Source organism: Eumetopias jubatus, unplaced genomic scaffold (genome assembly GCF_037043125.1).
Source record: "Eumetopias jubatus isolate StellerSeaLion01/CBP00866 unplaced genomic scaffold, mEumJub1_p1.0 scaffold_8, whole genome shotgun sequence".
Taxonomy (NCBI): Eukaryota; Metazoa; Chordata; class Mammalia; order Carnivora; family Otariidae; genus Eumetopias; species Eumetopias jubatus.
In genome coordinates, this window is record NW_028274814.1 from 40625857 (window position 1) to 40651854 (window position 25998).

At 55.7% G+C, this 25998-nt stretch overlaps 2 protein-coding genes across 8 annotated transcripts in view; one reads left to right on the plus strand and one right to left on the minus strand.

Annotated features, from left to right (window-relative positions):
- Nucleotides 1–2536: 2536 nt before the first annotated feature.
- WASHC1 (WASH complex subunit 1) lies at nucleotides 2537–19304 on the plus strand. Of its 2 annotated transcripts, none has more exons than XM_028121089.2 (11): nucleotides 2537–2757; nucleotides 6009–6162; nucleotides 15120–15231; nucleotides 15427–15573; nucleotides 15740–15876; nucleotides 16129–16264; nucleotides 16486–16687; nucleotides 16778–16945; nucleotides 17692–17850; nucleotides 18710–18778; nucleotides 18938–19304. In XM_028121089.2, the coding sequence occupies exons 2-11, from the start codon at nucleotides 6014–6016 to the stop codon at nucleotides 19075–19077; spliced, it is 1419 nt and encodes a 472-aa protein (XP_027976890.1). In that variant the 5' UTR covers nucleotides 2537–2757; nucleotides 6009–6013; the 3' UTR covers nucleotides 19078–19304. The 2 variants fall into 2 exon arrangements, with proteins under 2 accessions (XP_027976890.1, XP_027976889.1); XM_028121088.2 differs by lacking the exon at nucleotides 2537–2757 and adding an exon at nucleotides 4392–5159.
- The window catches only part of DDX11 (DEAD/H-box helicase 11), a 41530-nt gene continuing 27658 nt past the window's right edge, over nucleotides 12127–25998 (minus strand). For 3 of the 6 annotated variants that reach the window (XM_088025868.1, XM_088025866.1, XM_088025867.1), the window contains 8 exons: nucleotides 23514–23586; nucleotides 23051–23154; nucleotides 22206–22355; nucleotides 21636–21913; nucleotides 21147–21231; nucleotides 20742–20820; nucleotides 20428–20582; nucleotides 19126–20341 (listed from right to left, as the gene is read on the minus strand). In XM_088025868.1, coding sequence (XP_087881994.1) covers nucleotides 20312–20341; nucleotides 20428–20582; nucleotides 20742–20820; nucleotides 21147–21231; nucleotides 21636–21913; nucleotides 22206–22355; nucleotides 23051–23154; nucleotides 23514–23586 — 954 coding nt within the window. In that variant the 3' untranslated portion in view covers nucleotides 19126–20311. Of the gene's footprint in view, nucleotides 13187–19125; nucleotides 20342–20427; nucleotides 20583–20741; nucleotides 20821–21146; nucleotides 21232–21635; nucleotides 21914–22205; nucleotides 22356–23050; nucleotides 23155–23513; nucleotides 23587–25998 lie in introns of those variants that run through there. The other 3 variants (XR_015768815.1, XR_015768814.1, XM_028121084.2) reach the window with 3 other exon arrangements.

A 25998-nucleotide genomic window follows, 5' to 3' on the forward strand; every position in this document is an offset into this window, starting at 1 on the left:
CACCCCAAAATAAAACCTTGCACCCATCAGCAGCCACTTCCCATCCTCCCCTCCCCCAGCTCCTGCCAACCACAGGTCGGCGTGCTGTCCCTATGGTTTCCCTGTCCCTGGGTATCTCACAAGATGGAGTCGCACAACAGGCCAGCAAGGGCAGGCGAGGCCTCCAGCGTTCACACAGGAGGATGACATTTAGCTTTTCTTCGCTCTGACCGAGGTCTATTCCCCCTGCAGCTTGAGTGGCTGAGGTTAAATGTCTTTGCCATCCAGCTCCTGGGAAATATTTAAAATTAGGTGTGGGATGAGCCTCAGTAGATTAGGTAAAGAACTTCTATGAAGTGGAGGGTAAACTGAGGGTGAACTGGGTGGTCTGGGTGAACTGGGCTGCACTCTAGCAGCACTTTTGTGAGAAGACACAGCTAGTTTTGGTATGTGGCGGCAGTGGGGTGCGTGCGTGCATGCGTGTATAAACAAACATCCTGGAGCACATACAAATTTCCTTTCGTGTACGAATAATCTTTACAGATCACAAAGCTCTTTGATATCCTTTCTCTGCAGCTCTCAAAAGGAGGCAGGGCAAGCACTCTCCAGCCCGATTTATAAATGGGGCAACCCCCATTAGATGACTTGCCCAGAGTTGCACAAAGAACTAGTGACAGAGCCCCAAGCCTGCATGCTTTCCTTTTGGAATGGCACTCTTCCCCTTCTTTGATGTGTTTTGAGAACCTTAAAATACCTTTAAGAACCTGCTCAGTCATCTCTCAGGTGGAGTGAGGAGAAAATGTGTTTGCAGGCTATATTCGTCAAAAACAAAATACCATAGGCTGAGTGGCTTAAACAGCATACATTTATTTCTCACTGTTCTGGAGGCTGGAAATCCAAAATCAAGGTGCCAGCAGATTTGGTTCCTGGTGAGAACTCTCTTGCTGGCTTGCATATGGCCATCTTTGCTGTGTCCTTACCTGGTGGAGAGAGCTAGACAGAGCTCGAGAGAGCCAGCTCTCAGGTGTCTTTTCTTGTAAGGGCTCTAATCTCACCATGAGGACCCCACTCTCCTAGCCTCCCTGAACCTTAACTACCTCTGAAAGATCTCATCTCCAAATACCATCAAACTGGAGGTTAGTGCTTCCATATATTAATTTGAGGGGGTGGGGACAAAAACACTCAGTCTACAATACAGGTGGAAACCCGTCTCTTCCTCATCATCAGTAGGGACCATATGCTGCAAGCCAGCAAGACATTGGAATGTGCTTGTCAAAAAAGACAATTTAACCTAACTCTAGGATGGGGGTGGGCAGCAGGGAAAGAGGACGAAATTCAGAGAGTTTTAAGAAGAGAGTAAGTTTGCAAGATTTAGCAAACAAAAATATCAAACATCTACTTAATTTTGAATTTCAAGTAAATGATAATTTTTAAGTGCAAGTGTGTCTCTTGCCTAGTTTGGGATATTTATATCTACATAGATATCTGTATCTATATTCATTTTTTATCTCAAATTCAAATTAACTTGGTGTTCTGTATTTTTATCTCTTTATCTCTTTATCTAATTTAGGCAACCCTAAAAGACAGGGGCCAAGAACTTTGAGACAAAGAAATGGATTTCAGGAGGGGCTGCTGCAGGATCTCTGGACTGATGCTTCCTTTATATATTTAAATTTTTGTTTAGTCTTTTAAAAATACCACCTGGCTTTATTTCTTATTGTTGTAACCCGCGCATAACATAAATGGACCATCTTAACTATTTTTAAGTGTATGGGTTCAGTGGCATTAAGCACATTCACATTGCTGTACAACCATCACCACTACCAATCTCCAGAACTTTCTCATCATCCCAAACTGACGTGTCAAAGGAAACCAGAGCTGCACAGTAGCAGTAAAAAGAGATTTTATTCAGGACTTCGCAACAGAGGGAGAGACCTCGGTACAGAAGCAGGGTCACTTGCAAACACGGCATGGACGAGTGGGGATTTATAGCCAAGGAGCAGGCTGGGGCGGGGGTGGGGGCGGTGGATGGAAAATCACTAGGAGGGTAGGTAATTCTTTGCTCAGCTGACCAACAGGATTCTTGCTGAGGAGCTCGGCCGGGGGCGAAGGGCTAGCAGCGGGGGGATCGTGGGGGATGAGGCACGTGGTCAGAAAAAATGGAGGGTGATCTGACGTAGAGACTAGGGGATTCCGCTAGAGCGACTTCGCAGGGTTCTCGCTACAGCCTGGCGATGCAGGTCGAAGCCTGTTTGGGCAGAGGATTCAGAGGAGCCTGAGTCCAATGCGGTCAGAGAAACCGCAGAGAGAAACAGAAAGTCTGTACGCATGAAACCATCACCCCACCCGCCGCACGCCCGCCACTCCACCCTCCGGCCGGCCGGCCGTCTGCCCCAGAGGCGAAGCCCCGGCAGCAGGGCGCGCGCGGGCGGAGGGCGGGCGGTTCCGGGACCCGGCCGGGGTCGGGAGCCGGGGCGGCGCTGAGGGGCGGACGGGCGGAGGGGGCGGGCAGCCCGGGGCCGGGCCCGAGCGGAAAGCGGCGAGGAGACGGGGCGCGGGGAAAGGCGAGGGCTCGCGGCGGCCGGATAGCCCGCAATACGCGCGAGGGGTGCGGCGGGGGGCGGTTCCGCGCCGGGGCCCGCCACTGGCCGCCCAGAGCTCCGCCAGCCGGCCGAGCTCCCGGAGAGGCGGAGCGGCGGCGCCAGGACCCGGCGGAGCGGGCGCAGCGGAAGCTCGGCGGCCGGAGCGGCTGGCGGCGGGCTTGCGGGCGGCGCGCAGGTGAGGAGCGGGCGGCGGGGAGGGCGCGGGGCCCCCGGGGCGGTGCGGGGACGGGGAGGGAGGGGCTCCGGGAGGCCGGGCCTGGCGATGGGAGCCGGACGGCGAGGCCCGGGAGCCGCCGCGCCCTTGCCTCCGCGGGAGGCCCAGCGGCGGCGGCCGTCCGCACAGGCCTGCGCCCGGGCTTCCATCCCACCCCGCCGCCCAGCGCGCCGCCCGTCCGGAAGCGGCGCCGGGCCTCTGCCCCCAGTCTGGCGGGCCCCGCCCCGGGAGCCGTTCCGCCCCGCGGCGTGAGGCCGAGGCCGGGGCGCCGGGAGGACCCTTGCCGGCCCGCGGGACTCGGGGCCCCGGGCTCCAGCCCTCCCTTCCTTTCGCGGCCCGCCGGGTCCCGTGACCCTCACGTGCCTTTGCACCGTCTCTGGGCCCCGCGAGCGGGCTCCACTGAATCCTCGGACCCCTTCCCTCCCCGGCCCCTCTTGGTTGACCTCTCGCTCACGGCTTTCACCGCGCTTGCTTCCTGACTGCCCACGCCGTTGCCGTTAACCTGGGCTGAGGACCCTGGGAGCTGGGTGGCCAGGGATGGTTTGCCGGAAGGATTCCATGCACTTCCGAGATTATAAACAGCCCTGGCGGGCGGGTATGGTGTCTGTTCATTTTCTGGATAGGTCCATGGTTTTTACTAGATTCTGTAAGGTGGTGGCATCAAATAGAAATATGATGTGAGCCCCACATTTACAAGTAAAAAGAAACAGGTGAAATAGATTTAGTAATAGATTTTCTTTAACCCTGTGTATCTAAAATATGGTCATTTCAGCCTGTAATCCATATAAAAATTTTAACGGGATATTCTACATTTTTTCCCCTACTAAGTCTTTGAAATGAGGGTGTACATTTTGCACTTAACACTGCACCTCCACTCGGGCAGGCTACATGCAGCTACAGGCTACCATACTGGACAGATCGGGCCTAAGGGCTTCAGAGCAAACTTCTTAAGGCGGTTCGCAGTGTTTATCACGGTTTGGCTGCTTTATTTTTTCCTGCTAATGGCCCAAGGATAGTTATACCCTTATCATTCAAGACCACTTGCCGTTCCCTACACACCTTTGTTCAAGCCCTTCTACCTGGCATGCTCTCCCCAGGCCTCGTAGGGAGATGCCGTGTCTGCTGAGAGCCTTGTGCTGACTCCCTTAACCTCTGGAGGGGTGGATCACTCCTTCCTCGGTGCTTCTTCCCTAGCACTGTACTGTGGCTGAATTAGAGCACTTATCCTGTCGTGTTGTTTTTGAAGCCATTTCTACGTAGAGCATAGTGTCCTATTCATCTTTGTTGTGATCCTGGCTGGCGTCTAATAGTTGATCCGTAGATGTTTGGAGACAGAAGGAGTAAACCGGGGGCGCCTGGGTGGCTCAGTCGTCAAGCGTCTCCTTCGGCTCAGGTCATGATCCCAGGGTCCTGGGATCGAGCCCCGCATCAGGCTCCCTGCTCAGCGGGGAGCCTGCTTCTCCCTCTCCCACTCGCCCTGCTTGTGTTCCCTCTCTCGCTATGTCTTCCTCTGTCAAATAAATAAAATCTTTTAAAAAAATTTTTTTAAAAGAAGGAGTAAACCATTAACCAGCTGTACTCAGTCTCTTAATTCTTGAATGGACCTGCTACTTCCTTGTTGAGATTTGTTCCTGTACGACCCCCTTCTGTGCACATACACAAACAGTTGGGGTAACTTACAAGGAATGCATCTCAAGGTGTGCACGGAGAGTATCTTCTACCTTTTATCCTCTCCTGAGCTTACAGATGGGAAAACCGAGGTGCAGAATTAAGTTAGAGAGGCCAGCAAATTTGCATCAATATGAATATAAATGGGGGGGCTTCTTGAAAGGAGTGCGGTGGTCTCAGAGGGTTGGGTTCCTGAGTTAGGTGTCAGCTGGCCCCACTTTGGCCATTTGATAGGAGGGAAGAGAAGTGGGGAGGTGAGTAACTCCCCGGCCCTCATGAGGATTCTAGGCAGCTTCGGGTCTGGGAAGCTGAGGATGTCACTGCCCGAGAAGAAGTGGAAGAGCAGACTGGTCATTTCAGATCTTGAGGAGTCCCGGTGTAGGCCGGGTAGGAGGGAACAGGCGGGGGTAGAAGGAAGGGCTGGGGAAGCCAGCAGAGGGAGCAAAGGAGTAAGTTCCGGCTTGGAGAAGATGGTGTGCTGCGTTGGGAATAACCACATCTTAGCGGTGTCATTCTCAGTCTGCAGAATGGGAAATGGGAAGAATCAGAGATGCAGAAAAGGCAGGGACTTACCCAGAGTCACACTGCTCTTTAAGCCCACGTGAAGCCTCCTCAGCCCTCCCTGCCGCACTTACCCTGCCCCACCTCCACCTCTGTTGCACTCAGGGGCCCCAACATGGTGCCGAAGAGAACAGGTATGTAGCGCAGTGCCAGGTCTGATTAATGTCTTCCTCACCGTCTTCTACTGAGGGGCTGTGATTAGGCCTATTTATAGGGGCCCGGTGCCTTAATATTCTGCCTGGTACATCTCTTGCCAATCAAATCAGTGCCGTCTGCAGCGTGATTGCTGCTTTAGTGGCACCAGGGAGCGGAGTTAATTAAACCCAGTATAAATAGACTCTGCCCTCATCTTGCAATTGGAAGGAGTGTTTTTCCTTCTTGTCCCCCACCCCCACATGCCCCTCCTTCCTCCTGGCCCCCCTTAGCCATAGCCTGGGAGAGCAGAGCCCAGACACTGGCATATGCCGGGTCACCAGCCACTACCTCTCCTGTCTCAGGAATAGGTCCTGAGTTCCTTGGGGTCAAAGTGAGAAGAACCCAGGAGCCCGCATTTCCTGTGCTTTTCTAGACCTGGGTATCATTTGGCAGTTGACACAGGCATTTCCCTCCCCCACCCCCGCCCCCCAAATCCATCTCTCTGCTTCCAGCCTCTTTTTAACTCTGCAGCCAGGGTTTCTTTCTTGTTCAACCAGGCTTGGGAGGTTGAAATGAGATCACGTATGGAAAGGGTACGTAGGAGAGCAGCAAGCACTTTCTCTGACCGCTTCGCTTCAGTCTCTGTTGTTGCTACCACTTTCCCTCCCTCATTTACTCCAGGAGCATCAACAGAGTACCAGCCCCTGGGAGCTCCTGGCCTCCCAGCCACTGCTCTGTCCTCCACTCCCCACCTGCCCCAGGGCGGGCCTGTGGCAGACAGTTGGGGTGGGGGGCAGGGCTCTCTTCTCCCGGCACCTGGCCCCTCATGCTCTGGTTCCCACCCACAGGCACCATGACTCCCACGAGGACCCAGCACTCGTTGGCGGGGCAGACTTATGCAGTGCCCCTCATCCAGCCAGACCTACGGCGGGAGGAGGCCATCCAGCAGGTGGCGGATGCCCTGCAGTACCTACAGAAGGTCTCTGGAGACATCTTTAGCAGGTGGGTGCTGCCACCCACCCGCACCTGATTAGGGGCTGGGCAGTCAGCGTGCACCCTGCGGCCCTTTTGCTGATCTTGGTGATTCGGCTGGCTTCCCTGTGCCCAGGGGGCCCAAGGTAGGAGCCCATCTTAGAAGCTCTTTCTCGTAAGCGCTCGTAGGAGCTCACTGCTTACTGTCCCACTTAGTCCGCCCGGTTCCCTGTGGATCCACAGGCCCCAGAGGTAGTGCTCCTCTCCCAATTCCTGACCTTCTCCCACGGGGGTGCGGGGGGGGGGTTGCCTATGTCCTCACTCATTCCTGCATATCACTCGTATCCTGAATATTTATTCAACACTTGTGTGCAAGGCATCATGCTGCTGTCTTTAGTTACAGCAAGGAGTAAGGCCGTGTCCCTCTCCTAACTGGAGAGTATACAGGTTTCCCCCACAATCAGAAAGATCACGTTCTGCCACTTTCTTTGATGAAAGACCAGACATTTGTACCTGGGTTCACTAACTGGAAGAAATCCGAAGCGGATTCTCACTTTCATGAACTGATCATTGCTTCTTCACTTCACGTCATTCTAGCTTACGGGAGGTTTCTCGGGAACACTCTGCTGTGGAGAGCGGGGGAAGCCTGTACTCTGGCAGGAGACACGGACTCTGATTAACCACAGGCATGATTAGTTCTTTAATCACAATTGTGATTAAGACCTATTTATGATAGTTTTGTAAGAACTGATAGTCGTGTAGCATGAACCACGTGCTACCGTGGATCTGAGTGTATTAACTCATTTAACCCTCAGAACAACTTTATGAGGAGATGCTGTTTTCTCCATTCTGTAGATAAGGAAACTGAGGCACGGCTAAGAGATTTGCCCAAGTGGCAGAGCCAGGGCCCACACCCAGGTACTGTGGCTCCAGACTCTGGAATTACCACTGTCTGTGAAGGGGAGATAAGATGTTACAGGACTTGGTAACAGGAGGCCTGACTTGGTCTGGGAGGGCGGGTATCGGGGAAGGCGTATGTGAGGAAAACATGTATGGGGAAATTGAAGGGTGAGTCGGAGTTATTGTGAGGGGGTAGATTGAGAAGAAGACTATTCCAGGAAGAAAGAAGGGCATGAGCTAAAGCCCTGAGGTGGAAAGGACCTGAATGGAAGCCAGTGTGGCCGGAGCAAGGAGTGAGGAGCTGAGGGGGTCACGAAGCCGGTGAGCTAGGCAGGGCCTGAGGGGTGATGACGGTTTTGAGTGGGAGAGTTGCCAGTGCTTATCTGGCACAACCCTTGGGCCATAATGATTTTCACTCGGTGGTTATTTAACGTGAGTTAATGGTGTTTGCCGTTTCCTTCCAAAGGTCCCAGGTTTTGTCCTACGTACAGGTCTTTGTCTTTCTCTGGCTGTTAAGAAGCCTGAGATGGGGCTCAGATCTCCTTCCTGGGGCCCACCCCATGCCTTCTCACAGGGCCCTTTTATCCCCCACCGTGGGAAGTCATTGTCTGATTGAGGTCCCTCCCGTGGTCCAAGTGACCCCCTCACCCTCCCCAGACCAGGAAACCCCAGCTACTTCACCGTGCAACCTCCCCTTCACCACCGGGAAGCCGGCCTCCTCCCAGAAGCCTTCCCCCATGGGAGCAGAAAATGGGTTCACTGTGTTCCGTTAGACGTGGTATAAACACCAGACCCTCTTACTCTTCAGCCTCTGACGCGCCCACCGACTCCCCTCCCTGCCCAAGCCTATCCAGACTATAGATGTCAGCAGGGGACCGTGCCCCGGAGTGGTGAAGGGGGTTGGCGCGGAGCAGCCTGCGGGGCCTCCAGTCTGGCTTCCCCACTGGCTCGCCCTGTGAACTTGAGCAGGTTACTTAATCTCGCTAAGCCTCAGTGTTCCCATCTATCAAATGGTGTTAATGATGCTACCTTCCTCATAGGATTGTGCTGAAGATTAAGTAAATTGAAACTTGGGAAGGAATTAAAGCACCTGGCAGCTAGTAGGCATTCAGGAAACATTCCCGCTTTTCACCTGCTGCTGTCAGCCCCGATCCTCTGCTGCCGGTCGTGGCCCCCCCATGAACGTGCTATCAGTAGTACGGAGAGTGTTAGAGTGTTATGTGCCCTTTCCGTGCTTATATTTGTGCTAAATATGCCCAAGGAGCACATTAGCAAGAGGACACAGGCCTTTAAGAGCCATCAGTCCCAGATGATAGACACCCCATGCCCAGTGACTGAAATGGAGGCAAAAAACAATCCGTTTTCTCACCAGGACTGTGATTGTATGCTTGCCTTTCTCTAAGGGAGCACTGGAGTTTTAGCATACTTTCCTTTCCCTTCCTGGTATTTGGCATCTGTAGACAGTGTCATGTCCCTGTGCCCAGAGATGGAATGAAAAGAGGGCAGGAAGTCTTATCTCTTGGGAGAAAGCGGTGAGCGACGGGGGGCCCTCCGAGCGGCTAGGCATGGTCCAGGGGGCTTAGGGTGCCTCTCAGGAGCCCAGTGCCTGGTCACTCCATTGACCTCCCACCATGTGCCAAACGTGCTGGACCCTGAGGGGTCCCGACGATGTGTGCAACTTGGTTCCTGTCCTCAAGGATCTTATAGTCTAGAATGGGGAAAACACTAAGTCTAGATGGATTCTTCAGTGTGTAGCATGAACTGTGTCGGCTTCTAGGGATCCAGAAAAGAGACAATAAGTAGGAATCGGAACTCCCCAAACCAGTTTAGGCAAACAGTAAGCAGTCAGTAGAGCAGGATTTAGAGTTGCAGGGCTTAACCGATGTCGTCAGTACCTGATTTTTCTTTCATTCCATCCAGCTTGTTGCTTCTCCATCAGCCCCATTCCCAGAAAGGCCTTGCTCTCCAGCAGGGCCGGAGCTCCTGCACTCACATTCAGGTCCAGTAGAAAAGAGGGACACCCTCCGTGTCGGCATCTCCTCAGAAGGCCCATTGGCCTGGCTGGGTTCTTGTGTCTATCCCAGAGCCCGTTGCAGGGGCAGAGGGCATGACACACTGATGGGCTTAGACCCCCTAACGTGCATTACTCCTGAGCCCTGGCTTTAGCCCCACCTGAAGTGCAGGGACTGAGCCTGTGGGAGCAGTGGGTTCCCCAAAGGAAAGGAGGGCCCTTACTTGAGTAAGGAGGAAGTGGATGCTAGAGAGGAAACCTGCCTGCCTACCACACATGGTCAAGGGAGGCCTCCTGAAGGAGAGGGGCATGAACCAGGCCGTAGGAGGGATAGGTCATGGTTAGGCAGGGGTAGGAATGTGGGTGTGCAGAGCCTCTGGTGGGGTCTAGAAAGACCCCCAAAGGCTCAGGGGCCTGAATGGGGAGCATGGTGTATCCCAGGCTCCCCAGGGGAGGCTGGCCTGAACGGGGGGGGGGGGGGGGGGGGCGTTTTGTACTGGGAGTGCAGACGTTGCTGCTTGCCCCAGACATTCAGCTCCTGCACTGCAGAACAGGGTGTGAAGAGTCAACTTTCTGTGTGTCCGCGGGCCTTGCTTCCCCCTCTGAGTGTGCGCCCTTGGGACCTGGCCCCTGGCTTCTTTCTGTGCTCCTCAGTGCTGCGGGAATGTGCCAGGGCAGAGGGAGGGGGACGGATGGTGGGGCGAGTGAGCAGTTAGGGTAAGTAACTTAGGGCCCGTGAGGGCTTCCCCTTAACAGGACAGGGCTTTGCCCTTGATTCGGGCCTTGCAGGGAGCCGCGGGAGGCTCTGCATCAGGGAAGGGTGTGACAGAAGGGCTGAGGGAAGGCTGAGCCGGCAGCCATCACAGAGTGGCCAGGAGGGGAGGCAGGGGCTTCCAGGGACGCACTGAGAACTGTTGTTGCAGTCAAGGCATGGAAGGGGTGAGGCTGCAGGCAGGGAGGGCTGGATAAGAGACATTTCAGAGGGAATAATGACAGGACATGGTGACAGATTGGGAACAGGATGAAGGAAAGGGAGGGGGCGGGGCTGGTGAGGGTGGTGCTGGCCTAGGCCCAGCCTTATTCCCTGCTTCTCCCACCACCACCCCTCCCCCCATCCTGCAGCAGTCCACACACCCCGGGGGCTTTTCATTTTTCATGGGCTTTTGTGGGGGGGGCGGCGTGACCCCGGCTTGGAATCTTCCCCCTCAAACTTATTCCACCGGCTTGAAAACTTCTTGTACAGAAGGGACAGGTGGGTATCTGTCTCCTCCCCCCCCCCCCCCCCCCCCCCCGCTTCCCCCTTTCAGGCCCAGGCCCCTCAGCCCAGGGGCGCCTCTGCCCAGTTCCGCAGGTAGGGGAGCTCATGGGAAATTAGCATTCCAAGCTGGCCGCCTTCCTCCTGCTCTGCCGCAGTCGGAGCCTCCGGGAGCCTGAAGAGAATGACAAGTGCCTCTCAGGCTCTCCTGGAGCCGCGCCTCTCCCTGCCCGGCGATCTGCCCTTCCCTCACCTGGGAGAGGCCCCACAGTAGCCGTCCAGAGACATCACCTGCTTCACGTGACTTAGATGCCGAGGCAGAGGGGGCTGCAGGGGCGGAGGGAGGAGGAGCCGGATGGCTTCCGTGTGTGGAAGTTGGGGTGCCATCACTTGCCTTCCCCGTCATCCCTCGTGTGGCAGGGAAGCTACCGCCTGGGGAAGGATTCCTTTTCTCTGCCAAGCTTTTCCCCTTCCTCTCCTTGGTCTTTCCAACCCCTCCTTCCTCCCTTCTTTTCCTCGTTTCTCTCCCTCCCCCCTTTCCCAGCCTCTCCCCCCTGCCTCCCCTCCTCCGCGGACTGGCACCTGGTGACTCCCAAGGTTAGGAAGCGCTCAGTCAGCTGCCTGCGTAATTAGCACAGCAGTCCTCAGCAGCGGGAGCGGAGGAAGTAAGGCCGGCGCAGGTTCAGGCTCCGCCAGGCCAAGGAGAGGCTGGTGCTCCCTCCTCCCCAGCAGCCCCTGTGGGCAGGTGGGAAGGCCTGCAGGGGTGCTGATTGCTGCGGGGCTGTGGCTGTGAGGGAGTGGGAGGGTCAGCATGGGAGGTGGGGCCCCCGGAGCCCAAGCAGTGGTCCCTGTGGGGCTTGGGGGAGGGCCTCCCCCCCCCCCCCCGCAGGAGCCGCTTCCGGTAGCCCTGCCCTCCGCCTCCACGGTGTTCCCTGTGAAGCGCCTGCCTCCTCGGCCTGGACCGTCCTCCCCCATGTCTGCTGAGCACCGCCTCTTCTTGCTTTCCTCTGAGCGCCTGGAGCCCCTCATCCCCCCAACCTTGTGGGTAGTAATAGCACTGAGGACCCATCCGCTAGTATGGGAACACTGGGCACACGGTTGCTCATTTTAAGCTTTACAGTAATTCCATGGTATAGAAGTCCCCGTCCCTGTTTCGCAGCTGAAGAGGCCCGAGGCATAGGCCAGTTGAGTGACTTGCTCAGGGTCACACTGCTGCTAAGTAGATGTTAAAGCCAGGTTTGTGGGGCACACTAGTCACTTATCTCCCTGGGGGATGTGTGCTCCCTGATTCATCTCCGTCCCAGGCTCTGAGCAGACTGACTGAGCCAGTTCCATTCCTGACGCCCACAGAGGCGGCCCTGGGGTCTGGACAAATGTGTTTTGGGGACTTGGCTTCAGTGGTAAGCTTGGAAACTGACCTGCCTTGAAGCAGACCACCAAGCCAGGGGGTGGAGATGAGGAATGGCAAACAGATCGCCCCCTTGCTACTGCTCCCCCGCCTGCGTGGAGGACACTGCTGATCGGTCGTGGCACTCCGTCCCAGCCGCGTGTGGCCTGCCGGGCCTTCCTAATGCCGCCTTTGGCACTGCCACTGCCTGTCGTGAGGGCCCTTTCACCCATGCTCTGCGCTCTCAGCACCGCGGCTCCCAACTGTGAGAGACTAGACTGACTGGGGGCTTTGTCAACAAGCAGGCCATCACTGGGCTGGTAGCCTCTTGGATAACCCTGGAAATCCTGTCTTCTTTCCCCTGCCCACCACAGCCTCCCTTGGAGCATTCCTGACAGGTGCTCATCCTGCTGGAATCTGATTTGCAAAGCTCTCCTAGAAAGAAAGTTTACTAGAAAGTTCTCCTTGTGCAGAACCAAGATCTACTTCCTTGTAACTCCACCCACTGGTCCTCCTGCAGCCTGCTGGGACGACAGAATAAGTAGCAATCGCTTTTCCACCCGCCAGCACTTGTGATGGTTTTGACATATGGAGGGAATTACCATGTTGTCTAAGTCACCTACCCTGTAGCCAGAACACCCTTCAGTCGTCTTTGTAGGACATGAGTGGCTCCCTCCTCACCATCCTCATCACCCTCCTTTGGACATTCTTGAACTTGTCACTTTACATTCAGCCAGTATTTGTTACATGTCAGGCACAGTCCCAGGTGCTAGAGACACAGCAATGAAGACAGACCTTATAGTTAGTCTAGAAGGAATTCAGAGTCCTCTTAAAATGTGGATCCAGTTTAAAGGGGATGTAGCCGTGGAGAGGTTGGTGCCCAGCACAGATTAGCTCAACAGTCTGGGGTCTGTTTTCTCTCTAGTGCCCCCAAGAGAGTGGATGTCCCCTGTTTACTGAAAGAAGGGAGGAGGGACAGGGAGCTGCGTGCCCCCAAATCCCATTTCCTTCTCAAGCTGCTTAACACACTCTTAGCTCTCACTGAGCTCTGGTTAACCAAAACCTCAGGCCTTGCCAGCCCTCCATCTTGTGTGTTTGTGCACTGGACTTTTTACACCTAAGTGCTGGACTTCATCGCTTGTCAACTTCATCTTGTTGATTGCAGTCCATCCTTCCGGCCTCTCAAGATTATGAGTCTTGATTCCCCACGCAGACCGTTTTGGCCCTCCTCCGTTTGATATCTCCAGTTTACTAACCCAGGGTTTCGTGGGCTGAATGGGGCCTTGCCAGAGACCTTTGTGCAAGGCTGAAATCAGTCCGTTCTTCAGCGGTGCCCTTTGGGTGCTGTTGCTCATCTGGCTCTGATTTTTCCTAAATGTGCTCTCCTCCAACCCCCATAGCTCCATCTTGTCCAAGGATTTTGTGAGAAGCCGTCAGGATCTTTGCTGACTCAAGATGCACTGTGTTTAAGGTTTTCCGCCGATACACCAGCCTAATAACCCTGTCAAAAAAAAGAAATCCTGTGATTTTAGAACAATGCTGGCCCCTGGGATCTGCCTCTTTCTCTTCGAAGTGCTTACAGACCCTCGACTTAATCATCCATTCTGGAACTTTGCCGGAGTTGATGGTTAAGCTTTATGTTTGCAACTTAGAGAGAGCAGCCCTGCTCTCCTTGATGGAAGAACGGAACAGAATAGCTTCTGTCCCTCTCTAGTTCTGCTGTCCCTCCCACTCTCCATGTTGACTTCACGCCAAGTTGTCATATAACCACTGAGGTGGCTTCCACACCCCGGGGGCAGAATGTGGTCGGGCTGGGAGCTGGAGGAGGTAGCTTGCGCGTGAGTACCCTTTCTCAGTGCATGCAGACCTTTCTTCCTGCCAGAAGAGATGGAGCTCATGCAAGTCTGGTTCTATGTTCTCTCACTGGAAGGGAACTCTGCCCTCTGTTCTCTCTCTCCTTTGCCGCCCATGCAGCCCAGTCTGCCAGGGAAGACTAAGCTGCTTTGGGTCCCTGCTTGTACCCCAGCCCCCCACCTCACTGAGCCCCCTGCACATAAGGAGCCAGGAGTAAGCAGGGAGACTGCAGGGAACTGAGACCGCTGGGTTGTGAAATTGGCTGATCTGGCGGGTTCTCTGGGGGACCAGAATCCTCTAGAGTTGGTGGGGTTTGATTTAGGAAGATTGGTCCAGAGCCTTGGCCGTTCAACCTTTAAGGAAATCCTGGCGTTCCCTGGGTGCATCGTCTCTGACCCCAGAGACCGTGGGGCCCCTCTGCCATCCACTGCAGCCTCTGCCTTTTCCCCGTAAACTTGAGACTGCGGCTCTGCCTCTTTCTCAGTTGCGTGCTCCCTCCTGCCAGGTGAGTGCCGACGTGCGCCCTCTCTGAATGTGAAGCGTGGTGGCCATGGGCAAGGGCTGGTGTTCTTGCAGGTGGGGGAGCGATCGGGAGGAGGATGCCCTGGCACCTGTTTAGCCAGTCAACTCTGCAGCGAGAAGACCCTTGCCGTTGCTCAGTAATGTGGGACAGCGTGAGGCTCCTGTGCATTTACGTTTAGGGCACGTGGGTGTTAGCCATTCAGGGAGCCTCTCCAGGTGCTGGCGCTGGGAGAACAGTAGGGAACAAAGCCGAACCCTCACCCCCTCGGAGCACAGATAGGCAATAGATGCATGTCAAGTGGCTCTGTGTGGAAGGGGGTTGGAAAGTGACAGGTGCATGTTTAGAGTCGGTGGGCGGGAAGGCTTCAGTGAGGAGCGTGCTCGGTGACGCAGCCAGCCCCGTGGCTGCCTGCAGGGACGGCACTCCGTTTGAGGCAGAGGCCCCACAGTAATACATTTGGCACGTTTGGGGAAGAGCAGGACACTGTGTGTCCCTGGGGCCTGCCGAACCTCCGAGCAAGCACTCTGACCACAGCCACCAGAACCATGGTGAGAACTTTGGATTTGCACGTGAGCCATTTATTATGTGTCAGGGCAGTTCCCTGTGATTGGGTCTGGGACTTTAGACCCAGCTTTGCCCAGCCCTCCTCCTTGGGAGCTCCAGTCTCCTCATCTGGAAGTAGGCGAGTAGGTACAGGAGTCATGACGATTTTCTCTCTGCTTGCCCCTGCTTGAAGCTGTAAAATCCTGGAAGCAGGGGCCCTGTCCCCGACAGATGGCACGTCCAGGTACCACCTTGGGGCCAGGGTGATTGCCCATTCCTACCCAGAGCTCCAAGAACTTGGTAGAGCTCATTTCCAGACCCTTCAGGTTAGAGATCCTGCAGAGGTCAGTTCAAGGTCAGCCATGACAAGCAGGTAACACTGTATTTTAAGGGCCCTTGCCGAAGCCCTTGGCTTTGCAAGTTTGCAGATAGATGCAGGGGTGCAGGAGACTGCAGGGGCTTGGGGAGCAGCCCTCAGCCCCTGGGTTTTTGGGTTTTTTTTTTCCCATGGCAGGATCTCTCAGCGAGTAGAGCTCAGCCGGAAGCAGCTACAGGCCATTGGAGAGAGGGTCTCCTTGGCCCAGGCCAAGATTGAGAAGATCAAGGGCAGCAAGAAGGCAATCAAGGTAGACCATGTGGCCCTGAGTCCCCGTGGCTGGCAGGCAGTCCCAGAAATCCCATCCCTATCACCTCCCCATGCTCCTGACGTTGCCCAGGTCCCTGCCTGCCTTGCCCAGCCACACCTCAAGCTTTCCTTCTGCTCAGACCACCTCCCCCAACCCTAGACTCTCTGGAGCACCTCGGACTCCCTGTATCCACAGGTGTTCTCCAGTGCCAAGTACCCAGCGCCAGAGCGCCTACAGGAGTATGGCTCCATCTTCACGGGTGCCCAGGACCCTGGCCTGCAGAGACGCCCCCGCCACAGGATCCAGAGCAAGCACCGCCCCCTGGACGAGTGGGCCCTACAGGTCTCATGGGCTCACACACTTAACGGGGAGTGACCAGAGGCGGCCCTGGGTGTCGGGGAGGAACTGAGGGTTCTTTTCCCTAAGAGGATTTGGACTGGGATGGGTGGTCACTTTGGCCTGGCCCTGAAGCCCACCATCCATGTGTTACCACCCCTGCCCCTGCCAGGAGAAGCTGAAATACTTCCCCGTGTGTGTGAACACCAAGCCAGAGCCTGAGGACGAGGCCGAGGAGGGCCTCGGGGGCCTTCCCAGCAACATCAGCTCCGTCAGCTCCTTGCTGTTGTTCAACACTACTGAGAACCTGTACGGCACACGGCAGGGCCCTGGGAGGGTGGCTGGGTGGCCTGGCCTGGCTTTGTGGGGGCCTGGGGGGCCTCAGACTCCGGTGCAGAAGTCTGCAGCCTGGGCAACCCGGAGCCGAGCAGCTTGATTGACCTTGTAAGGCCTCGGAGTCCACAGTACAGACTAACTGTGGCCCCAGTGAAGTAGGAAAGCTGGGTCAGGACCATGGGCTTTGAGCAGATGGACTGCCCGACATCCACCCCACCTCTGTAGGTACAAAAAGTATGTCTTCCTGGACCCCCTGGCTGGTGCTGTAACAAAGACCCACGTGATGCTGGGGGCGGAGACAGAGGAGAAGCTGTTCGATGCACCTTTGTCCATCAGCAAGAGGGAGCAGCTGGAGCAACAGGTAGAGCCGGATGATGCCTGTTGGGGCGGGGGGGGGGGGGCGGCGGTAGCGGACAAGGAGCGGGGCCCTGCCAGCGTCCTCTAAGTGAGGGGTCCGTTGAGCCCTTACTCCCACCCTGCTGTACATGGGTATGCACGAGGTCCTGCTGACTGCCCCAAGGTCAAACCGCAGGGCCCAAGCCCCCTTCAGCCCCCACTCGTGCCCCCCACCTAATCCTGCAGGTTCCAGAGAACTACTTCTATGTGCCCGACCTGGGCCAAGTTCCTGAGATTGACGTGCCATCCTACCTGCCTGACCTGCCAGGCATCGCCGATGACCTCATGTACAGTGCTGACCTGGGCCCCGGCATTGCCCCCTCCGCCCCTGGCACCATTCCAGAGCTGCCCGCCTTCCACACAGAGGTGGCCGAGACGTTCAGGCCGGGTGAGCTGAGCATAGGAGTTGGGCAAGAACTCCCTTACTTGGCCACTCGCTTTCCTAGGCACCTCACACTTTCCCACACTTCTGTTTCAGACCCAGAAGATGGGGTGCTAACAGCACCCCCCCCGCCGCCGCCGCCGCCTCCCCCTCCCCCAGCTCCGGCTGTGCTGGTCAGCGCTCCCCCACCGCCACCCCAGCCCATGGCCTCCCCGGGCCAAGGTGCCAGGGAGGACGACAGCAGTGGTGGGGTGTCTCCTTTAGGTAAGAGCAGCACCAGGGTTCACGGAGGGGTCAGAGTGAGGGGGCGTGTGCTCTTTGAGGGTGCCTCTAATTTCTGGATCCCTGAAGGCTTTCCTGTAGGTTTATGTGACCATGAATTCTAGAATAGTTCTAATTTCAAAATCTTGTTCCACTGGGTTCATGAAATAGTGGCTTTCAAACTGTCTGTAGCCCCCCCAGAATTCTCATCTCCAGGGCAGAGGGAGCCTGGACGTGGACAGGTGGAGCTGTGGTCCCCCGTTCCCACTTACACCAGTGGGAAAAGGGCGGCTACTGAAAACAGTAGAAAGCTTCAGCAACAAAATATCCATATCCTTAAATTGCAGGATTTCAGTTTAAGCAGGACATCTCCTGGTCTATCTCCAGCACCCAGAGACGGCACAAAAACCCCATGTTGGCTCATGTGTCAAGTTCAGACACCGTCTGCACAGCAGTAGATTCCCACGATCCACCTCTGGGGTGGCCCAGGTGGCGTTGGAGAGGGACCTGGGGTGCCTAGACATAAGACTTGCTGAGCTCAGGCAGATGCAGGCAGCATCCAGGCTGCAGACGGTCTCCCAGGGCTCGGCTTCACCCACTGGCTTCCTTTTTCAAGAGGAAGAGCCCGTTCTCACAGCTAGGCTTGAGGGGAAGCCTCTGGACCCCCAGAACCTCAGGCTGGGCAAGGCTGTCCCGCAGCGTGGCCTGCCTGAGCAGCCCTCCTCCTCACACCCTGCCCTCACATCCAGCTACAGTCCAGGGAGCTCCCAAGGAAGTGGTGGACCCCTCCAGTGGCCGGGCCACTCTGCTGGAGTCCATCCGCCAGGCTGGGGGCATCGGCAAGGCCAAGCTCCGCAGCGTCAAAGAACGCAAGCTGGAGAAGAAGAAGCAGAAGGAGCAGGAGCAAGGTGAGGATCGTCAGCCAACTCCGGTAGGGGGGCTCTAAAGAAAGGGCCACCTTCTCCTGTAGCCTCCACCAGACTCCCAACAGGGTGCTCTCTGCCCACCCCAAAGGTCAGAGGGGCAGCACCCAGCCCACCTGCCCCATGCTTTCCCCAGGCTGTCTGCAGGAAGCCCTGGGCGGCCATCCCTAACATTCCCACCCTTCCTGTTTGGGCTAGGGGTTCCTTCCTGGTTTTGTAGCCTGCTTAGAACCTTCCTCTCTAAACTAATAGGAGACAGAGCCTCACCCAGGAGACAGACCTTCAACCCAGCTCAAACTATAACAGAGCATCTTCTTAGACTCTGCCAGGAGCTGTCCCAGGACATGGGTGGGGACCTGAGCTGCTATAGAGACTGCGGACCTGAAGGGTTAGCTCAGTCCTGCTTCTCCAAGCCTCTCGAGGCTGCAGGTTAGGCGTGCTGTGCATCCTAAATGCAGCACGAACAGAACACCTGGGCCCAAAGCCACAGTGCCCTGGAGTCCCGAAGTTGAGTTCCAGCTAGGTTTCTGAGCTTTGCGCTGTGACCTCAGGCAAACTGCCCATCCTCTCTGGGCTGGTTTCCTGGTCCATACAACGGGGCCCCTCCTACCTCCCCACTTTGTCTCACAGCCAGTTTAATAGTGCCCCAGTGCTGGCCCCACTGACGGCCGGCAGCTCCAAGAGCTGGCTGTGATGCCGGGGCGGGGGGGGGGGGGGAGCGGGCTGGCAGGTGTGGCTAGTGAGCAAAAAGAGGAGAAATACAACCAAACCCTGAGGAGGTCACTCCAGGGGCAGATTTTGTCCTTGGTCCCCTCATCTGACCCGTGACTTTTTCCTGCCACAGTGAGAGCCACAAGCCAAGGTGGAGACCTGATGTCAGATCTCTTTAACAAGCTGGTCATGAGGCGTAAAGGTAGGAAGCAGAGCCTGGCTGCCTTCCCTGGGCTGGGAGCCTCAGGGTATTTTGTATCCTGCACCTTCTGCTTTTTCCTTCCTGTTTTTAAGTCTCTAGCGGCTGGGTGAACTGGTATCCCAAACTAACCCCCCTCCCCTTCCACCCCCCCCCCCCCAGGTATCTCTGGGAAAGGACCTGCGCCAGGGGCCAGCGAGGGGCCGGGAGGAGCCTTCGCCCGAATGTCAGACTCCATCCCGCCCCTGCCCCCGCCACAGCAGCCACCTGGAGAGGAGGACGATGAGGACTGGGAGTCCTAGGGGCTCAGCCCCCCTTTCCCCCCGCAGCGTGCACACGGCCGGGGCGAGCTGCCTGGCCTGGGGGGTCTCTCGGCCTCTGCTGCCCGTGGAGGACCGTCCCAGGCCTGTGCCTTCTTCAAGGAGCATGGTGGCCAGCTTCTGAGGCCAAATGGCTGGGAGCGGGGAGCCCTTGTGCTCTCCTCCAGCCACAGACTAAAATAAATACATGAATCGATCCAGCAATATCACGCAAGAACCACTTTTAACTAAGGAAGCCTAGCTGTGCAGAGGGCAAGCGTCTCCTCCAAGCCGACACCGGTCCTCCCGCTCCGCCTGGGCTCCAGTGGTGGGGCAGAGCACCGAGTGGACCACGGCCCCTTCCTCTGGGTCAGGGAGAGCAGAGAGGTGCAGTCAGTAGGGGTGGCTGTTGCAGATGGAGGGAGAGAGATTTTCACACAGGGAAAAATGTCTCCGTGACAGACACGGGGTCTCTAAAAATAGTCCTGCTGGGAGCCTAATGGCCCTTGGCATCATTGCTGAAGTCAGGGGAGGAGGTGTCTTGAAGTTTGCTCAAGTGGCTGAGTGGGAAGGAGGTGCCACTGCCTTGGAGGAGGACGTGGAGCCAGGCCCAGGGAGCTAGACATGCTATGGAACAGGTTAGGGGCCAGCACTGTGGTTGGGGAGAGAGACCAGCAGGTGGGGGAGCCAGCACATGGCTCTCTTCCCAGTTCTGACAGAAGGCAGGCTTGAGGTGGTCAGGGGCCCCTGGGCAGAAGGAGCCCTATGGGCACCAGGGGGCTGGAAAACAGGGAACGTTCTTAGTTTTGAAGAGAAGGCGAAGGTCTAGAACAGCAAACTAGCCTGAAAGACTGGAGGGCATGTTCCACCTCACGCGTGAGTGCGCGGACACTGAGGGAAGGACAGAGCTGCCGCGGTAGAAGGCTGGCCGGGGAGCTGGACTCTGGGCCGTGCTGAATGTGAGCAAACATTCAATTCCGGGAGCGGAACTGCCCCGGGATGGGTCCCAGGATGGCCACCACCCACCATTTCTTCAGGATCAACCTAATGTTCTCCTACTGGTTTTTCCACCTGTCCCTGGTCCTGGCAGCCCTCTGACTCCAGAAAGGGGCTGGGCTGGTCTCCACCTGGGTTTCACCTTCTTAGGCTGGATCCCCGCAGAGCAGGCCCAAGACAAACCTTTCAAGTGGGCAGCGGGAAGGAAGAGCCTGGCACCCAGGCAATGGTGGGCCGTCCATCAGGAAGGGACAGACTTCTCACGATGAAACTGAGGCGACAGGGGAAAGCAGTGAGGCATGAGACCTCGGGGGTGGGGAGCTCCCGGGGGGTTGGGGAGGAAAAGGCAGGACCGACCTTCCTCATAGCAGCAAAGGCAGGACCGAAGGTGGCTTTGACCTCCACACGGTCTCGGATCCAGGCTGGCAGCTTGCCCAGGATAGGTGGGCGGGCATACCGCTGATCCAGAAGCACTATGCTGGCAAAATCCTTCTGGTGCCTGATGGCCCTGCCTAGATGGGGTCAGAGGTTGGGGCTCTTAAACCAGCCTCCCCCACAGTACATTTCCGTTGTGCCCCCTCCTTCCTCGGAAAGACAAGGAAAACCCCTCCTTCCTGTCACCCCATTCTCCAGCCATGCATCCCAAGAGCCAGGAGCAGTCCCAGGCCTACCTATAGATTGGTTGACAGCCTTCATACACAGGTTCTCCACCAAAGCCTTCCCTGGTGGTGGCTGACCCGGGCCTCTGGGCTGGGGAGGGCAGAGCAGAGCACCTGTTAGCGTTTCTTGCCCCCCCCGGCCCCTGGCTCAGTGTTCTGAGAAAATGGCACCGCTCGGCATGGGAGCAAGGGCAGGTGTGGCGGGCACAAGGCCAGCAGCGGCTCTAACAGAGACCGCAGAGCGGCTCCAGAGGGTAAGGGGGCGCGTCCCATCCCCTGGAGCAGACGGGAAACACTGGCACGCATCGGGGCAGTGGGCAGGCCACAGTGGTGCGGCCCTGTTACCGCAGCCCCCGAGGCGACAGCAGCTTCTCCCTGGCCGCCGCCTCCCACTCTCTGGACACTGGAGGTACTCACTAGGGTCTGATCCAGGTAGGCCATCTTCTCTTGCAGCTCTGGAGACTTGATGTTGGGGTAGGGCATGCCTACCATGACCACACACCTACGGCGGAGGGAACACAAGCCCATGGTATGTGGGCGGTCAGGCCCCCAGCGCGTTTGCCAAGAGCCAGGACGAAGGACCCAGGCCTCACCCTCACGTCATCAACAGCTACATCCAGCGCTCCTTCAGCCCCCTCAAGTTGTGCTTGCAGTCCCCGCCTCCCCCTCCCCACCTGGAGTAGGTGTGCTCAGTCGAGAGACCCAGTGCAGGCCACATGAATGGAGTCCTGACAAGATTACGCTCTAATTTCCACCTGGAACCTTTGGCCAGAGGGCCAAAGCTACCTCCCCACACAGCTGAGTGACCCAAGCAGTCAGCCGGGGGTGCAGACTCTGACAGCATCAGCTGTTTTGTGGAGGGGTGATGAAAAGCGGAGCCTGGGAGATGAGAAGCCCACAACTCACCGGCCGAGGTTGTCAGAGAAGTTAATACCTTCACTCATCTTTCCTCCAACCACAGAGAGGAGCAGAGCACCTGTCACCGTGCCTCCCGCCTGGCCACAGCACTGTGGGAAATACCAGCCCAGGTTGTGGAGCCAAAGCTTGGATGCCACGCAAGATACTGGCAGCTGCCCCCTGTTCTCTGGACCCGAGGCCTCAGAGTTATTTCTCACCTTAATGCACCTGGAATACTCCATCAGCACCTGCTCCACCTGGTTTGCTCTCTTGGGTTCCTGAAATATCTGAAGGAAAAAAGACAATGTCTCCCAGAAAAGGGTTTCAGAATGCGTGGGTCCCAGCTCCGCTCTTGGCCTTTATGTTTTCCACGTTGGAAACTGGAGAAGCCCCCAGAGTAAGAGGATCTATGGAAATTCTCCAAAGGTGATCAGGGGTTACAAGTGGTGGGGGTAAGGAACTAACAGAGGCCCAGACACGAGGCCTAACCTTCTGGTCTGACATGCATGAGAAATCCCAGCAGGAACTCTGGGTGCCACTGTCCTCACAAGTGGGAGTTCCAGCTAAGCAGTCACTCACCTTTTTCTTGACAGCCAGGCGGGCCAGCAGACCACTCTTATCCCAGTGGGCATAGACCTGGCGTTGGTACTCATAGGAGGGGAAGAAACAGACCACCCCTCCAGGGACCACAGTGCACAGGTTACAGAGAATGCGACCAGTCTCATCCATCTAAGGAAGACAGAGAGCCCTCCCTGGAGCCATTCCAGAGGCCATATCCAAACAGTGCTTCCTGACTTTGGGACTCAAAACCAAGTATAGAGATCCAAGGGTGACTGCAGTCATGGGGGAGACCTGTGGCCGGGAGTGCCCCCCGGGTAGGGATCAGAGATGGGAAGGTGCCCCCCTCCCTACCACACACATCATGATGCTAGCGCACCAGAGCTAAAACTTGTTGCTGGCGTGCTGCCGAGGCCTCCCTGCTACAACGCCCAATGCCTAGTGGGCCACTGGGGACTAAGCACCATCTACAACAAATCAGACACTGAAAATCCCAGGTGCGCCTCTCGCGACAGGCCCCCAAGCCCCGCATCCCTGCCCAGGGCAGGGACCGATATAACCAAATGGCCAAGAGAACCAAAGGAAACAAGCAGCTTTCTCATCAGGTTCATCCTGAAAGGATGCCTCGAGGTTCTAAGAAAACGTATTTAACAGTCTTAAGGGGTGAGAAGAGGGGGAAGCTCAGACCTCCCCTGAGGAGCATCCGGATGGACACTCTCCAGCCTCTGCCGGCTCCGTGGTGGAAGACCCCAGTGCTCATCTCCCCAAGACCTGAACACTAAGCACCGGCCAGGGTGCCCATCACCCCCAAAACGGCTCTCCTGCCGCAGCAAAGGCTGTGGTAAGGCGAGCAGGCTGGCACTAACCATCTGCGGCAGCTCTCTCTTCTGGTACGTGAACTCCAGCTGCTGGCTGGAGGGCCCACTGCAGATGACAAGGGGTAAGATATTGTCTGGAGGGATCACGTGACCTGCAGAGACCGGGGGAGGGGCTGAAAGCAAGGTGCTGACGATTCTGTAAGGCAGGGTCCAGAAAGAGCATTCCCCAACCCTGTCTTCCATGCCAGGAAGAGCAATTCCCACTTTCGCCCACCCGCCTGCTTCCACAGCACACGTGGGCCGTACTCAGACCTCTCCACAGAGGCCGAGGACATGGTGCGGGAGCACAGAGACAAGTGAGCTCACGCGAGAGCTGACAAAGCATGGAGCTCCCCCACTTTCTGGTCTCCTCAGCCCCTTGGGCCTGATAAAAGAGCACAGGGTCAAACTGTGACAACAAGGGGCCGGAGTGCGACGCGTGGCCCATTCCACCCTGGACAAGGATTCTCACCACAGGAAAACTCCACCACTCGCTCAGCTTCCACCCCAGCACAGGCCAGCAGCTGCTCCCGAAAGTCAGACACCTGCAGACCACAAGGCAGGGCTCTGTGATCCCCCAGGGGGCTGGGGGCTATAGGCCTGAGCAGGCAGGGGGGCCTTGGCAGGGAGGGAGGGCGAGCGAGCCGCACGTCGGGGGGGAGACAAAAGTTTGGGCTGGGAGGCGGTTAAGTGCATAAAAATAGAGAAAAAGAGGTAAAAGGTAAGGCAGATAAATTGGCAAAAAGAAATACCCAGTGTTGGACAGTCTCAGCGAGACTGTGGGAATAGCAAAGGAAATCTGGTAAACTAGGCAAAGTGCTTCTCACCCCTGGCTATGCAACAAGATCACCTGTGGGAATTCAAGACAAAACCCACACGCCCAGGCCCAGCCTCAACTACTCTCCGGAGAAGAACCTCTGCGGGGGAAGACATACGTGTTTGTAATTTTAAAGCACTCCAGAGTTTTCACCTACTGAATTGGCAAAAATCCAAAAGTGTGACCCCCCCCCCCCCCCCGGGGAGAAACAGGTGCTCACACACTGCTGGTGGGAGACAGAACTCCAGCTGGAGGGGAACTGGACAAGTTAATAAGTTGGACGTATGACTTTTTAGCCTGGCAGTTCCGCCTACCCAGGAGTGCCCCCTGAAGATACAGCTTCACAAGCCAGCCCACGCACAGGGACACTCCTGCGCAGCAACCTGTGAGCGCACGACCGCCCTTCAGGAGGACCCGGTGATTGCGCTTGCCGCACCCTCCCGACCATGGCACCGCGGCCTCTGATGTAAGGAACAAAGAAAGGAGAAAAGTACATATATTTGCTTAGTTTTACAGAAAAATACAACGAAACTGTGCAAGGAAAGACCAGCAGTCTTAAAAATGATTGCCTCTGGGCACGGGGAGCAGCTTGGAGATGGACGGAAGTGGGACTTTCTGAAGGCATCTTTCCAGATGGTTTCGACTTCTGAACCATATACGTGTTTACATATTTTAAAAACAAAATTAAGTCAGAAATAAAAAAGCAAACTCTAAAACTGAAAACAGATGGCAACAAGAAAGCCTGTCACATTCACAAGAGAAGCACACAAAGAAAAGCCTGACTTCAAGTGACTTCATATCCTTAGTGACCATACATCCTTAGTAGGATATACTCTCAGGGCAAAAAATAAATGCAAAGAAATGAAATTTCAATCAGTAGTTTACTGTTAGAATAATACTGGTAGTATATGAAAGTATTTGAAGTATGCTGTGGGATAGAGCAAGTAAGTAATCAGATAGAGCAAATGTAATAAACGTTCAGCTCAAGAGAAAATAGATACAGTGTAAGGTCAAATAAATTCACTGATTTTCATTTAGAAATATCAATATGGACTCATGATTTCTTAAAACCATTCTCCCTGGTCTGTCTACAGAAGGCCTAAAGGCAATTACAATCCAGGGGCAGGACAAACACCCAGAACCAAGATGTTGGTTTCCACACACCAATTCCCAAATAAAGAAGTCAGGTTATCTTGGAGAAATGAAGGATTCCAGCTCTGGGGCAAAGAAAGTATAAAATGACCTGGGACATTCTGCATTCTGTCATTCCAAAAAGCAAGAAAGCATCCCAAGGCTCATGGGGCCTCGTCAAGGACCAAGGGCAGCATGTGGGAGCTCTAAGGGGCTGAGTCTGAGACACCTGAGCATCAAAAGCAGCAATGACTAGAAATGATTTTAATGTGTGAACAAAAATCTACAAGGCTATACAAAAGAAAGAAAAATGGAAAATAAAGCAACAGGGGTGGTTCTAGCAGCTGAGGAGAGGGACCAGAGTGCATGAGCACCGAGGAGCCTTCCACGGGCTCAGTCCTGTGCCAGGCGTACCTTGAGGACAGGACCACTGTGCGCAGACATGGTTCTATGTGCCCGTGTTGCTCAAAACAGAGAAAAACTGGAAATCACCTGAATACCTAACACAAGAAGAGTAGTTCTACAAAATAGAGTATGTTCATGTAGTAGAGCCAGAGCATGGTAGAACAAATGCGTATGTACTTCCTGAAAAATGTTTACGGCATTTTGTTGCTGAGTGAAAAAACCAAATCGTAGCAACAGCATGTAGAGATAGATTTTTGTTTTTAAAATATGTATGTAGATTTGTAAAACTTATGCACACAAAGACCGTAACGACATACACTAAAATAAAACTTTTGCTGGTGGAATTATGATCTGTTTTTTTCCTTTTGTTGGGCTCTGCTTTCTACAATGAAAGCATAATACTTTCCTATGTACGTGTGTGTGTCTATGAATTTATGAGAGGGAAGGTGGCATCTATGGTGGGTCTAAGAAAGGAACGGTGCTAAGGCACCGAATGAGGGCCTGCAATTCCAGAACAGCTGTCTTTGGGAGAAGTGTGGTCCTGTGGCTCCAGAAGCACCAAATCAGCGGCAGTGCCCTTGCCCCCACCCTCGCCCGCCCCTCA

Coding starts and splice junctions, on each gene's coding strand:
- WASHC1 (XM_028121088.2), top strand. Junction 16,265..16,485: donor GGGAGCAGCTGGAGCAACAG/GTAGAGCCGGAT, acceptor CTAATCCTGCAG/GTTCCAGAGAACTACTTCTA. Junction 16,946..17,691: donor TGGTGGGGTGTCTCCTTTAG/GTAAGAGCAGCA, acceptor CCTCACATCCAG/CTACAGTCCAGGGAGCTCCC.